Below are 15,865 nucleotides of genomic sequence, written 5' to 3' on the forward strand. Positions count from 1 at the left end.
TATGGAGAAACGTTGTAGCCTCAGCAGCATCCTTATCTGGCCAGGCCAGGTCAACGCTGCCTGTGAAAAGGGGAAAAGCAGCGTGATTTGTGCAGAGGCACAGAAAGCTACAGATGGAGTCTGTGATAGGCGCTACTCACCCAAAGCTGTTCAAATGCACAGACACCAATCAGGGCTGATAACCTGGGCTTTGTCTCCCTGTTGCTCTTTGAGGAGCAACAATAGTTGTGCCCTAAGGGTAATTAAAGGGCTCACTCTGTATGAGAGAGCTCTGCTCTGCTCGTTAGTGCTGCGTACTCACAGAAATGCAGATAAACCGGCAACACCACCCTTCCTCCCAGTCACAATCCTTCTCTTGCTTATGCGCTAACCTTCCACACCTCCCTTAAGATATCCTCCTCCTCCCTCTCTCCCCCCTCTCTTTTCAGCTCCACAGCTGGGCTGCACGCTTACTGTCCCGAAACATGATGACCCATTCAGCCCTATGGGAATTTCTCCTCCCAGCTGGCGTCAGCTACATCTGTCTGTCAGGGATGACAGCAGCAGCAGCAGCAGCAGCAGCAGCAGCAGCAGCAGCAGCATCCTCTCCTGTCCTCTCTGCCACAGACACTGACTGAGCTCACACTTTACTGAGAGGGAGGGAGCGTCACCAGACAGCCCACAGCAATTCAGGGGGAAAGTTCTCTCCTTTCTCTCTCTCATTCATTCACAAATAACAAAGTAAGGATATCATGCAATTTGTGGATACTTTTCTGAATTGAACTGCTACGTTGACTGATTCCTGTCCATTTTTGCTCTCCGAAGAGATGTCATCTCTTCTATTGTCAGTGTTTGAGCGGTGATGACTAAAGCCTTCTGTTCCTCGTCTTACTATTACTCTACACTCTGGGATCTATCTATCTGGACTTCTGTAGCATGTTGGGATACATCCAGAGGGCTTTCTTATCAGCTGTGTCCTCTTCCTCATCCTCTTTCCCAGGGTTGTGAAAACACTTTTCAGCCCTGAAAATTACCTGGAGAGTTCATAGCAAAACAAAGGGATTCAATATGAACTGGGAGAATCTTTACACATCAAGGCAAAGCTGCTGTCACTCTGAAGGCAACGGGGCTTGGATGGTGAAAGTCAACTGTGAGTATGTGTCTGTTCTCATGCTTGCTCGGTTGTCTCTAGAGAAAAACAAGTGATTCTTCTGGAAGTTCTATATTCACAGATGTGTGACGTCAATAAAGGCGAGCGCAAACTGCTACAAGCATGTCTGAGAGGTCTTAGCATGTATATTTAATGCTGCCTTATCCTGTCCTTCTCTTGTCCACATTCTGATTGTGCCCATATTTTCAGCCTTGTGTTTACACCTGGTTTTAAAATGTGTCTTTTATCCATCCACTATGTTCACATTGTGACCAGATTTAATGATCATTCCCTGTATGCACATTCCCTGTATGACACCTGTCAATGATTTTACAGGACAGGATAATGAGGATTTAAATGGTTTCACTTTCCAGATCTGTTTACGCTAAAGATATCCAGACACAATGGGTCCCTGACTACCTCCAGAGGTGGTCAGGATGACCACATGACAATCAGATCACAATGCGTATTTTAATCGTCTACAGGAAGAGTAGCTGCTATTTTCGCAACAGCTAATGGGGATCCTAATAAAATACCAAATACCAATACACCTGTCCAAAAATGTGGGCACGATCAGAATGTGGACAAGATCAGGTCAAAGGATGCATGTTAGCACCAGGTATAAACGGGGCTACAGGGAAAGAATTACAGTGTACAGCCTCATAGGGTTACTGTATCAAATAGCAGCACATTTAGGTTTCTGCAGTAAATCACTGATGGATGACATAAACAGACAGCTCATGGAAACTTCAAACCTCTCTCTCATGTCACCTTTCTAGAAATGTCTGTCTCTGTACCTTACTCTCACGTCACATTTCTATACATTTACTACATTTTCCTCCCCATTCATCACTTTTAATCTTCCCCTTCATCCATCACTCTATTATCCACTGGCAGCCCACTGTGCACCCCCACCCATACATCCCCTTTTCTATATCCCTGACCTATCTCACACTCTGTATCCTTCTGTTTCTTTTTCTCATCCTCCCTTTCCATATTATTAGGTTTTCTTCATCTTCCTCCTTAACTCCTTCTGTTTCCCATCCCATCACTCTGGCTCTTTTGAGCTTTCTTATTCTCCTCTCATTAGCCTTCTCTCCTCCATCAATTTCTCCTTTTACCCTGTGTCTCCTCTTCATATACCTTTCATTTCTCCCTGGAGGCACGGGACTAAGAATGAGCATATGTAGAAAAAAAACTGTGGCATATGAGGAGAACAACACTAAAGTCCTAGAACTTGCTACCTTGTCAAGTCAACAGAAAAATTATTAGATTCAATTTGGATTTTGTACATGGTGGAATTGTCTCCAAATGGTCCCGAGGAACTAGTTACTGTAAAACCCACAGTGGGCTGTCTCTTATCCTAAGGTTCCACTCCTCCACCTCCCAATACAATTAAAACATTTTTTTTTTTTTACATTGAAAGGGCCTATGTGACCCTCCCATTCCTTGATCCCCTGGCCTGCTCTTTGACTGAAAAAAATAAAAGGATTAAGCAGTGGAGTGTGATTTTAACGAGTCCTTGCAGAGCCCTCTAACTTGGTAGAGCGTTAAAGAAATGTGGGGAAGCACAAGGCTATCAAATATTCGGGGATAGGTTGCCACAAAACAGGAAGCATCTGCCAAGCTTGGTTTAGTGGTAGCTGTTGTTTCCCTTGTGTCCAGTGGAGCATCACATATGGGAACTTAAGGTACATTTTTGTACCTGTACTATCTTATCCCCTTAGCTGCACTATTGGCTCTTTTAAGGTATGCAAGGGTACAATTATGTACCTATAACTAAAAGGACGTACCTTACAGGGTACCATTACAGTGACGTTTGTACCCCTTTAAGAACACATCTAAACCTTTATTTCTGAGAGTGTATAGGGTTCCTGTATTACTGTATTTCATATTGGATTTCATAGTATTTACATATGTATTTTTCCTTTCAGTTCTACTGACTTTTTGGCAACCACGACACCTGAGCACATTTCACCCATTTTCATACAGGCAAAATTGCGAGCATATTGAGAAATTGAGTTATTGACCTGGATTTGTTGACAATGTCCATAAGCCCTTTCCACGCATGCCTTGGCAGAGGTCGTGCTGTGTGTGTGTGAGAGAGCGAGAGAGAGAGTCAGGACACATAGAGGATATTTATAATAGCATGGTTCATTCAAATAATCCCATCAGTGTGCCCAAATCCTAATCAAACCAAGGACGTTGGCACACACACAAACAGGCACTCACATACAGTAGAGACATGATTCTCGAACTGGAATGACTTGGCGTGTTTTGGACTTGGGATAAAAACAACAGAAAAGCCTCTAAGGGCACAGACACACGTTTTTGCAGTTTTAGAACCTTGTTAGAGCTGTTAATAACACAAATGACTCAAGTCAAACAATAATAACCATAAGTAGAGATGCAGCAGAAACGCAATGTTCCAGTGGTGATAGAAAAACAAATCCCCAGGGGAAAGTCAGTATTCTCATCAACAGACCGCTATTGTCATCTCCATCAAACTGATCATACAACTAATGTAATGATCAGACTTAGCGTCTCTCGTCTAAATAGAAATGCAATTACAAAGTTTGTCCTCACAGTTGAAAAAGAGACACTTGGAGTGCTGAAGGGGAAAAATAGTACACACTGAAATTAATTCAATTGAACATTAGGAGATAGATAATGGGTATACAGTAATAGCTATAAATGAATGATTTGAAACAAATGTGAAAAAGATTAATGACAAAAACATGTCAACAGTAGCTACATTCTTAGAAAAAAAGGTGCTATCTAGAACCTAAAACGGTTATACGGCTGTCCTCATAGGAGAACCCTTTGAAGAATCCTTTTTGGGTCAAGGTAGAACCCTTTTGGGTTCCACGTAAAACCCTTTCCACAGAGGGTTCCCAAAAGAGTTCTACCTTGAACCAAAAAGCGTTCTACCTGAAACGAAAAAAGGGTTATCCTATGGGGACAGCCGAAGAACCCTTTAGGAACTCTTTTTTCTAAGAGTGTATGTGTATAAGAGTGTATGTGGAAAGCTTTAGAGGACTGGCTTTACTTGAGCAAAGTAAATGTCAATAATCAAGAAGACTGTCGCAACATCCCACCTGAAATTTGTCTCTTTGCTCATATAATCCCCCTCTCTACCTACTACACTGCACCCTGCCTCAGGGGAATCCTGTCATAGGTCCTCCTCTAGAATGCCAGATATGCTGGGATCTTAAGCATGGGTCACAGGAATGACTAGAGGCATGCGGGATACACTGTGCCAAAAAGCCTTCGGCCGCTCTCCAGAGCACGCACACAGAACGCGTGCACACACTCTGGCTTTTTCTCTCTCTCTCACACACACACACACACACACACACACACACACACACACACACACACACACACACACACACACACACACACACACACACACACACACACACACACACACACACACACACACACACACACACATACACACACCTCATCCACACACACATACACATCCTCATCTTCATTCACTATTAGCTTTACCCAAGCACACACACATGAGTAGTGCTGCAGTGCGGGGCTGGAGTCATGCAGCCACAGTAGGGTGCAGGGAAAGGTTCAGCGTGACTCTGAGGAGTGGTCAGTGCCAGCGCATGTGGAGACTAGTGGACAGAGAAACCATGGCAGTAGAGGGCTGGTAGCTGACTGCCAATGGACCTACAGGTAATGAGCCTGTCATTCTTTAGAATGGACCTCTGAGATGTGCCATAGATTCGGTTCATTCATACACACCTGACCGCACACCTGACCAATGTAATGAGGTGAAGGCCAAGATTGAATCAGATCAAGCGTTAACCGGCGATAGCCAAAACCCGCATAGCTGATGTTTTGGCGGTGTCGGAGGTGTAATTGCGTTGGAACTGTCAAATCAATGAGCAGCTGCTCTTGATCACTGTCATTAAGGCACACCCATCCCACTCACGTTAGAAGTTCAGAAGGAGAAAGTGTAGGCTATATTGAAATAATTAGGCTCATATTAAAAATCATTAAACAAAATAATGAGGATTTCTATCAGCCTTATCGACATGTACATTACATGTCCCCTTCCAGTGTTTGGACTTGTAACCAATGCTGCATGGGAGTTCTCGTAATGTGACTCCTTGCAGCCAATTGCAATGTTCACTTTAGATATAATGCCAGGAGCCACTTGTGGACTTGACAGCTCTAACACAGTTCCACCTCAGACACCTTCAAAACAACCACTATGCAGATGTCGGCTAAAGCGGATCTGTTTGAATAGAGCCTTTAGGCGTGCATTCAATCTGTAGCGCCAAAGATCCGCACTATAGCTAGCGTGATTTAAAGGCAATGTTCCACATTGGCAAAGACGCTGCATATGTCAGTTCAATCTAAAATAACCTTTAAATTATGATTGCACTATAAGGCCGACCTTTCGCTCTATGGATTGAATGCAGCCCTTAGAATCCAAGTAATTTACAGATTATATTGTGATTGTAGTTGAGCTAACACTCAAAACGCAAAGATAGGGAAGGCAGCCAAATGATTAAAAAGGATACAAATATACAGTACAAATATACTGTAGATAGTCCGATCGAAATAGAAATCAAATCTCACTTCTGCCTCTGACATAATGTCAGAGAGTAGACTACACTACTTCCCACCCCATCTTTCCCCATTTAAAAAGCGTTTACCTCAGAACAAGACAACGATAACAGACGATTCATCACTCTTGTTGCTGTTCTGCAAACATCCCCCAAAAATTGCTTAAACAGACTATTTATTAATTATTTATAGTAAAACTGGAGCTATGTTTGGGCTTGCCTTACTGCGCATACAGTAGCGTGAAGATGTTTCCCCTACAATTCCGGATTTAGTGTAGGTCCATTGAGCTGGCAAGCTGCTGAAGTCCCCAAGCTTTGAAATCATTGCTGGTGTTAGTCTGACCATTATGACTAATGTTTTGCACCATTTTTGGGGAGAAATGGAAGTTGTGAGTTCTTGCTTTGTTCAAGCCTCTCTCAGGCTACATACATTTCCTCCTCAATTGCTTACAAAATATTTGTGGAATGGAACAATGGTTTTCTTTGGCCCTACTATTTAGTGTCTCGTGCTGTGTGTTTGTGTGTACCTGTATACATGCATGCATTTTTGCCTGAGTGTGTGTGTGTGTGTGTGTGTGTGTGTGTGTGTGTGTGTATGTGTGTATATTTAAGCATGAGAGTCATTTTTGAGTCAGAGACTGATCTCGAGAACGCCTCGTCACTCAAGTGTCCGGGCATACTAGTCATAATTAATTAATCCACTTCCTGGCATGGAACTAGCTGACTGAGAGAGTGGCCTGGCCTACCTCTCCAGACCTTTTTACTGCAAGAGGAGAACAAGCTCTTGCTGGAGACCCTCAGTCTACTACACAAGGGCTTACTCCTCAAGCACACATATTCCCATTCGTTAGGCGTAAAAAATGGACAGAGGTGCCAACCTAGAGTACCATTGTCGAGGGAGGCCAGTAAGGTTACTTTGAACTTGATTTTGCCATTTTGCCTCATGATCAAATAAAAAATGGATTTCTTCGGGGCAAGCAGTTCATGGCGAATGAGAGCGTCGGCGTGAGAGACCGATAGATTGAAGAAGAAATACAGAAAGGGAGAGAGAAGAAGAGAGATTAGTTCAGAATCTAAAAGGACAGTGCAGAGAAAAAAACAGCTGCCAAGTGCTACCTGGGCTCTCCAGTGCTGTGATGTCGATTATGTGAGTGATAAAATGTCACAGTAACAAGCTGAAGGGCGATCCAAGGGTTCGCTGAGCCTCCCTGTGGTGAGTGGAATGTTATTTGTGTGGGCCTCAGGCTACCACAGTGTGCCAACAGAATACCAATGAGTGGAGAAGTTACTTAGAAGGATAGGTCACTGTAATTTAGTTGGTAGAGCATGGTGCTTGCAACGCCAGGATAATGGGTTCAATTCCCAGGACCACCTGCACGTAAAATATATGCATGCATGACTTTTGGTAAAAGTGTCTGCTAAATGGCATATATTATTATTATCGGTCACGATAGGGTCAAAATACTACTGGAAGGTGAACTGACAGAGACTATAGATTAATCTACCAATGCTGAGATGATAACAGATGAGGTCTTCTGATATCCAGGATCAGAAAAGGAGGAGGTGGTAGTCTATCATAATAGTTATACTGAGACAGCCAATCTAAAACTGGGACAGCAAGTTCAGCAAGATATTGCACACATGTACTGTAAATGTTTCCATTGTTACAACTTACAGCAGGACTCAAAATGTATTTGAAGACCATAAGAATACTGTGTTTCATTCATTTTGGGACAAAGATCTCATAATGCAGATGTTTTGAGAAGGGGATCGACCAAGCAGGTGTCTATTACTGAGTGATCCCATTGATCCTAAGTATCATGGACGAGGCACTGTACGGTGGATGCCCTAAACTGAGCATCTGTCACCCCCTCTCAATAAAATGGACATTGGAAAAGAATAGGACTTTGACGGTTATGTCGATTTTTGTAGATTTTTTTTGAGCTTGTAATGTATCTTTGAAAATTAGCTACAGCATTTACGACACAGCTTTGGTGACACCCCTGTCCCAAAACCGTATGATTTTGACCGTTTGGAACTTTTGCTAAAAAGCTTCTCCTCCCTAACATGCCGTTCTGCTAGTAAAATGATTACCAACTTTCTGCGTTGGGGAAGCTACTCTGAAAATATAGTTTACCAAGCTACCAATTACTTCATACTGGAAGAAGTTATGCTACACTAAAGAAACCCTTAAGAAAAATATAGTTGACTTAACTAAAGAGACTTTGAAAAAGTAGTTCACTACATCCAAACTACTTCGTGATAAAAATCACATCTAAATCTGAAATAGCATAGATAACAAATTGCAAGAACAGATCACACTGGAATCAGATGTTAACAGAAGGTTTAATTTAGCCTATTAACGCACTAAAACAATGTTTCTAGTGAGGATTAGGAAGGTCCCATGCCGAAAACAATTAAGGAAATGATTGCCTACTTCTTGCCATATTTTTTATGTGTAGTTCCTGTATTTAGCTACACCACTACATGGCAATAAAGTAATTAACTACTGAAGATTAGCCACCAAGATTTGAATTTAGTTCAACTACCACCAAGCTACTGCAAAATGTAGTTAAAGTTAGTTGAACTACATGTAGTAGTTCAAACAGGGGTGCAACTTTGGTTTTAGAAGTGGGGGAGACATATATATGTTTTAATCCTGTCGGATGAACACTCCAAACAGCCTACCCAACCGCTCGGAAGTGTCCGCATTTTCCTAAAGAACACCGGTGCCTTTTTTTGTATCACATTCCAATGATAAAACTGGGCTGGGACAAAAATGCAATTTCAGAATGTGTGTCCCCCCCGTCCCCAGTGAAGGTTGTGCCCCTGAGTTCAACTACTCCCCAGCACTGCCAACTTTACCATCTTCATGTAAAAATGACAAACTACTGTTGAGTAAACTATATCTACTTGAAGATAAAGTGTAATACCCCCCTTCCTAAAATGTATATAATAAGACAATATTGATGATTATTATTTTTAGTTCACGGTTATGGTCCATAATTGTTGAATATATGATTATTGTCCCAGCCCTAGAAAATAACATTACCCATGTTGGATATTCTCCAGCAGCACTCCAGATGACGTGGGACATTGGGTACTTTAGACTCATGGCAGCACGGAAATACTGTACAGAGGTGCTAGTGGGCTTCGACTGATTACCGCTGTGATATCCAAGTAGCAAGCATCCATGTCAGCTCGACAAGATCAGGCAGCTTGCGAGGCTAGCTAGTGGGAGCATGGTTTCAAACATAAGCACAGGTTGGCAATGGCAAATGCTACAAATGCTACCATCCAGATACCTTCAAGCTTCAACCAACTTTCATGTACAGTATCACACATTAGATGTATGTTCATGGTAGTAGACACAGTCAAACCTATACATCAAATATGACACACTACATGTTGCTCACATTTCTTTTAACCATACCATTCCTTCATCTCACCAGCATTAGAGCTGTGGTTTTCTTTCCCTACTGGCAGTGTTGTCCAGAACAAAATATTAATGATAGGAAAAAAACCATTGCTTTCATGTGACAGAGAAACACAGGGCAGAATAAATGATAGCAATCACTCCAATCACTATTTCATTCCCACAGACTCTAAGGGTGCTATTACATTGACATATGCCTGAGTTCATCATTAAACTGAATAACCTGGCAGGAAGAAATAGGCAGAATGTTGAAACGAGTTCTTGAAGTGCCTGTCTCCAGGGCTAGATTTAGGACACTGTTATAACCCAATTGGTTGGAACCGGTCCCAAGGTTGCATGTTCAATTCCCATCGAGGCATTATAACATACACGCCAGAAAATGTAGGTGACTTTGGAGAAAAAGTGTTATTCGTAAGGATAGGCGTCCCGTCAACGGGACAGTTGTAAATCATGCAGCGCCTTGTGTCATAATCGCAGATTTTAGAGAATCAACAAATGTCGGTACATATAAGTGTCTTATATTGGCTGAAGCTTAAATTCTTGTTAATATATCTGCACTGTCCAATTTACAGTAGCTATTACTGCGAAAAAAAGTGCAATGCTATTGTTTGAGGAGAGCTGCTGACAACAAAAACTTTTTTCACCGCAATAGGTTTGATAAATTCACCTCTGAAGGTGAAATGTGTACTTACATTCTGAAATCTTGCTCTGATTTATCGTCCAAAGGGTCCCAGAGATAACATGAAGTGTCATTTTGTTAGATAAAATCCTTTTTCATATGCTAAAAAGGTCCATATAGCATGCACGATCGATTTTGTATTTCCACTTGTTCAATTTGCAAAGAAAGGAATCTGTGAAAATCTAACCCTAAACATTGTTTCAACCAGTCAAATCACATCCGTATTTATTCCTCAGAGATCCTAGAACGCAACCAGACTTCACTATATCATTAGGGGTGTAGTATATCCTATAAGACACCAAATTTGGTCAGAGAGCAACCCCTTCATGGCACGCCGATGACGCGGGCGGTCTTCACTTGATCGACTGTAACTTTGTCAAAGAAGCACCAATCGGGGTCATTGGCTAGATAGCCAATGAGCTGGGCTTTACGGGAGTATCGGGAAACCCTGTATCTGTCGCAAAATGTAGCTGCTAACCTTGTGCGACAGCAAGCCTTTTCGTTTTGGACAAAAATTATAAGAATACGGAGAGTTATGAAGTTATGAAAACTGGGTGGTTTGCAAATGTTGAACTTTTAATATGGCTACTAATACTGAAAAAGCTCAATCAAAGTCCAAGTATACAGATTTGACGATATTCTTGCAGAAAAAAATGTAATGTGAATGTAAATGTCTCCTTCATGATTTGCCCAAATGTACCTGGGTGACTTCACACTAAATGTCATGTAGTTTGCTCATACTTCAAGTTATCCGTCTGAAACTTTGCACATACACTGCTGCCATCTTGTGGACACAATCGGAACAACCAGAGTGATGGCTAGATGTGGGACCTTTCTGTTGCATTTCAAAGATGGTGGTAGAAAAAAGGGTAGTTTTTTTCTTTGTGTTTTATTCTACCAGATCTATTGTGTTATATTCTCCTACATTCAATTCACATTTCCACAAACTTCAAAGTGTTTCCTTTCAAATGGTGCCAGGAATATGCATATCCTTGCTTCAGGGCCTGAGCTACAGGCAGTTAGATTTGGGTATGTCATTTTAGCCGAAAATGGATAAAAAGGGAGCTATCCCTAAGAAGAAGTGCTAAATAACTAATGGACAAGTCAGGTAGCCTGTCTGTTTGTTGCACAGTTTCAATCTACTTAATCACAAGCCATGACATCAATGACTTTTAAAAACCCTGTCAACCCAGTCAGAAGCATAGTGAAGAGACTGAAGCCAGGATAACAGTACGGAAACATTGAAACAAAGACATATGCCAACGTTTTGGGATTTAGCACCCCCAGCATCCCCATAGTGATCTGAGGTGGATTAATCTCACATAAAGGTGTGTGGAGAAACTGCAAATGTCCAGGTTAATTTGTGCTTTATCAATCCCCGTCGGTACACATGGAGTTCTAAGCTAAGTGACCTAAGAACTGGGATGCTGCTCTTCTTTCAGCTGGGTGAACTCAGCCAGGAGGCAGAGCAAACACCTGCTACAACCTACATCTCACTAGACAATTCAAACAAGCTCTAGGGACAGAAATGACAGCTCCATTTGTCTGTTAGTTGATTGATCCCTCAAAACTCAAGTATATTTCCTCTAGCTCCACTGATATCAGTCTTTGTCATCCAGAAGCAATCCCTTCATCTCCCTGGTTACAGAGAGCCACCGAGACAATACTGTGACATCTAAATCCATTTAATACAGACAATAAACATGCTTGCTGATATTAATGAGCAAAGGACTCATTTTTGAATGACCTGGATCTCAAGTGTCACAGCTGTTTGGCTAGACTGCTTAAAATGAACAATGTGCTCATCTGTGAAGCCTTGTTGTCTGCTGATGTACCTCTGTACTGTAACAAGCTGTCTGTAATAGACCTCAATACAGCCACCTATGCATATATACTAGATGAATTAACAAGAACTAGAGCAAAGGATACGTAAGTGCTTATATGACCTAATGGCCCTAACATGTTCAGACATGCATTCATATATGACATTGTTCGACATTAGCTTTTTTTTGGCAGTAATCATACACTTTTATATGACACAGCACGAACATGCATACTACATGTAGGTGCTATTATCACATGTTAATTATATTGAGGTCCTAAACAGTCTTACTGAGTGTTTTTTCAAGGTGCATGGTCCCCATCTTTGGCCAGTGTTGGCACCATTGGTGCCCTACACACTAACTCACATGCTGATGATTGTTGATTATTACTGCCATCTAGTGGCTAGTGGCTCTTATGGCACTACTCGTTGTACATTTACATGGAGTTTTGAGATTGCATCAGGAGATCACCTATAAACTGCATTTGTTATTTTATTAACTCACTTTATTATTTCTTCTTTTCAGGATATCCTACTCAAGATGGCGCACCCGACAGACTACTCTCTCATAGTCATACCACTGATACCACAATAAGGACAACTTGAGAGAAACAACATGGAAGGTGAAGGAATACAGAACTCATCTATAATTGGCAACGCGACCGACATCCACCTTGCCACACACAGTCTATGGGAGGTCATAACCATAGCAACTGTGTCGGCCATCGTGAGCCTGATTACGATAGTGGGCAACATCCTAGTGATGCTGTCATTTAAGGTAAACAGCCAGCTGAAGACAGTCAACAACTACTACCTGCTGAGTTTGGCTGTAGCTGACCTCATTATAGGTGTGTTCTCTATGAACCTCTACACCTCCTACATACTGATGGGATACTGGGCACTGGGGAGTATCGCCTGTGACCTCTGGTTGGCTTTGGACTACGTGGCCAGTAATGCGTCAGTGATGAACCTGCTGGTCATCAGTTTTGACCGGTACTTCTCTATCACCCGACCTCTGACCTATAGAGCCAAGCGCACCCCCAAACGGGCTGGGGTCATGATAGGCATGGCCTGGCTGGTGTCGCTCATCCTTTGGGCCCCTCCCATACTGTGTTGGCAGTATTTTGTGGGGAAAAGGACAGTCCCTGAGAGGCAGTGTCAGATCCAGTTCTTCTCTGAGCCAGTGATAACATTTGGGACAGCCATTGCTGCGTTTTACATCCCTGTGTCGATCATGACCATCCTCTACTGTCGGATCTACAAGGAGACGGAGCGTCGCACAAAGGACCTCGCTGAGCTCCAGGGCATCAACAGTTCCACAGACGCTGGTACCACCAAGCCCCAGAAAACCATAATCAGATCCTGCTTCAACTGCAACCAGCTCAGCTCTGCCTCCCGGGACAGAACCCAGGCCTCCTGGTCCTCCTCCAACAGGAGCCACGCAGCCAAATCAGCCGCTGCCACCAACGACGAGTGGTCCAAGAGCGACCAGCTGACCACCTTCAACAGCTATGCCTCCTCTGAGGACGAGGAGCAGCCCGTGTCCCCGGGGGTCTTCCAGCCCACCTACCGGAACCAGTCATGTGGGCCGAGCACAGGTGCAGATGGCTGTGAGAATGAGCAGCTCAGCAGTTACGAGGACAACTTCTTCCACACGCCTCCCAAGACCAACTCCCGTAAGAGCAAGAAGTGTGTGTCATACAAGTTTAAACCAGTTCCCAAAGACACTACCAGCGGTGCCCAGCAGAGCAAGAATGGGGACACCAACATGGTCCCATCATCTTTCTCCTCAGCAGACTCCATGAGTGCCCCACCCTCCACCACTTCCTGCAAGCCAATAGATGCAACTCTGAAGATCCAGCTGACCAAGAGGAAGAGGATGGTGCTGATCAAGGAGAGGAAGGCTGCTCAGACTCTCAGTGCCATCTTGCTGGCCTTTATCCTGACGTGGACACCATACAACATCATGGTGCTCATCTCCACCTTCTGCTCTGATTGTATCCCTGTGTCTCTCTGGCACCTGGGCTACTGGCTATGCTATGTCAACAGCACAGTCAACCCCATGTGCTACGCGCTCTGCAACAAGACCTTTCAGAAGACCTTTCGCATGCTGCTGCTCTGTCAGTGGAAGAAGAAGAGAGTGGAAGAGAAACTCTACTGGTACGGGCAAAACCCTGTAGTGAGCAGCAAACTAACTTGAGCCATTCACTCTGTCTTTCCAGAGGAGCAAGTATGAAGACTATATGACTCAGATACACATGGATATATTTCTGTTTGGTACTTGAATTATGCCTACAGGTAAGGGTGTGTCAAATGTACAAAGGTTAGAGACAAGACTAGTTTGTTCGTGGTATTGTTCTTTAATCAGTACTTTGCTTACTGCTCACAAGAAATACAAAAGTGCTTTGCTGAAAATGTTGACACTACACCAATACATCATTGAATATGAAAATATAAAAAAAATAACCCGACGTGCACAGAAAAGTGAGAGTTATTTTATTTAAAAAACATGTTCTGATTATTTTATAGGTATTATGTTAGACTACATTGTGTTTGCTTTAAGGGCTATCGCAGTTTTTGTCTTGGTTTAAAAGCGAGCTGGATAACAAACGATTGTACACTCATCAAAGCCTTGTTCACGTGTGGCATTCACTTTAGTCAGATACAAACAATAAAACCTTCAACAGCCAATCTTTCCACAAGCACAAACACATACAGTCCAAATGAAGCCAGACAGCACAGAAACACAGGGGAAGAGATTTGATTAAAGTAAATGCTGAGGTTTCAGTATCAAATTCTTCTAAATAACTATTACTTTTATTATCGACTCAGCAGCTTTAAAGTGCACATAAATTTCATAAAATGTGATTTTATATTATAGTTCATTGGACACTTCTACATAAAGTATACACCTGACCAGGCAAGTGCACAGATAGGTCTACCTGTGCCATCCCACCTGCCCCTTTGCCCTCCCACTCGCCAAGTGCCCTTTTGGATGGTGGTATATATACTTTTTTTGGTGTACAGGTTTTTTTTTTCTCCCTGATCTCACTGCACCCAAGTCATTGTGAGGTCATCAAGTTCAGATAAGAATTAGCCTTTAATCAATTATAGTGGGTACCTCTTTGTTTGGCGGTTAACACCCAAGGATGAAATCTTATGTGATTTCATCTGCCCAGGGTCACTATAAGTCACTTAGCACAGTGACAGCTCTCTACACATTTACATTCAGGGGGAGAGCAGGGTTTGATTCATGCACTGTTCTGTGTCATGTATTCATAACAATCTGTTTAACGTCCATTTGTCCTCAGGATACAGGCCTTTGTTTTGGTCATTCCGTATTGGACTTTATCATTCTCATCTACCCATTGATAGTACTACTTGCAATTGATCATAAGAAAATCTACTGTAAACTTACTGTATATAATCTTATTTGATTCAGTACATATTGGTTTTTCTACCAACAACCAACACATACATAGGTTATTCGTTCAGTGATATTGGGTGAGTGAATAAAAATACTGCAAATGTTGTATTACACGTATAATAAGCTATGATATCATGACCACAAAATGTTTTGTATCGGTGATCATTTAGACTACAAAAAAACTGCACTTGCAATTTTGGGGGGGAAGGTCGAGGAGGAAACTTACGTGTATGAAATCCCCAAAATAACGATTGATTTTTTTATTACTTAAAAAAAATGTGTGACAAGTATTTTACAGTATTTTTGTCTCTGTGTATTTCTGAATTAAAGGTGTTGAACTATTGTCTCTATTACGTAAACAATGTTTTGAGAACCACTGCATAAGTACAACCACATATTATCAGGAATCAAGGTAAGACCCAAGTGCAGACTGTGTGAAGTAACAATGTTTATTGTAACCACAGGGGCAGGCAAACGACAGGTCAAGGCAGGCAGCGGTCAATAATCCAGAGCAGAGGCCAAGGTACAGGACGGCAGGCAGGCTCAGGGTCAGAGACAGGCAGTGGTCAGGTACAGGGTCAGGATAGGCAAAGGTCAAAAACCAGTAGGACGAGAAAAAGAGAGACTAGGGAAAAACAGTAGCTGAGACAAACCTCTGGTTGGCTTGAACAAACAAGACGAACTGGCAACAGACAGACAGAAAACAAAGGTATAAATACACAGGGGATAATGGGGAAGACGGGCGACACCTGGAGGGGGGTGGAGACAAGCACAAGG

General features: G+C 42.5%; 1 protein-coding gene across 1 annotated transcript; it reads left to right on the top strand.

The window, feature by feature from the left end:
• The first annotated feature begins 419 nt into the window (after nucleotides 1–419).
• Nucleotides 420–15,431, top strand: LOC139530773 (muscarinic acetylcholine receptor M5-like). The gene is made up of 2 exons (XM_071327457.1): nucleotides 420–1,129; nucleotides 12,188–15,431. Exon 2 carries the CDS (start codon nucleotides 12,278–12,280, stop codon nucleotides 13,859–13,861), a length of 1,584 nt encoding a protein of 527 aa, XP_071183558.1. The 5' UTR covers nucleotides 420–1,129; nucleotides 12,188–12,277; the 3' UTR covers nucleotides 13,862–15,431.
• The last annotated feature ends 434 nt before the right edge of the window (nucleotides 15,432–15,865 follow it).

This window comes from Salvelinus alpinus, chromosome 9 (assembly GCF_045679555.1).
Source record: "Salvelinus alpinus chromosome 9, SLU_Salpinus.1, whole genome shotgun sequence".
Taxonomy (NCBI): Eukaryota; Metazoa; Chordata; class Actinopteri; order Salmoniformes; family Salmonidae; genus Salvelinus; species Salvelinus alpinus.

Excerpts from the sequence above, each read along its gene's own strand:
- LOC139530773 (XM_071327457.1), top strand. The coding sequence starts at position 12,278 with ATGGAAGGTGAAGGAATACAGAACTCATCTATAATTGGCAACGCGACC.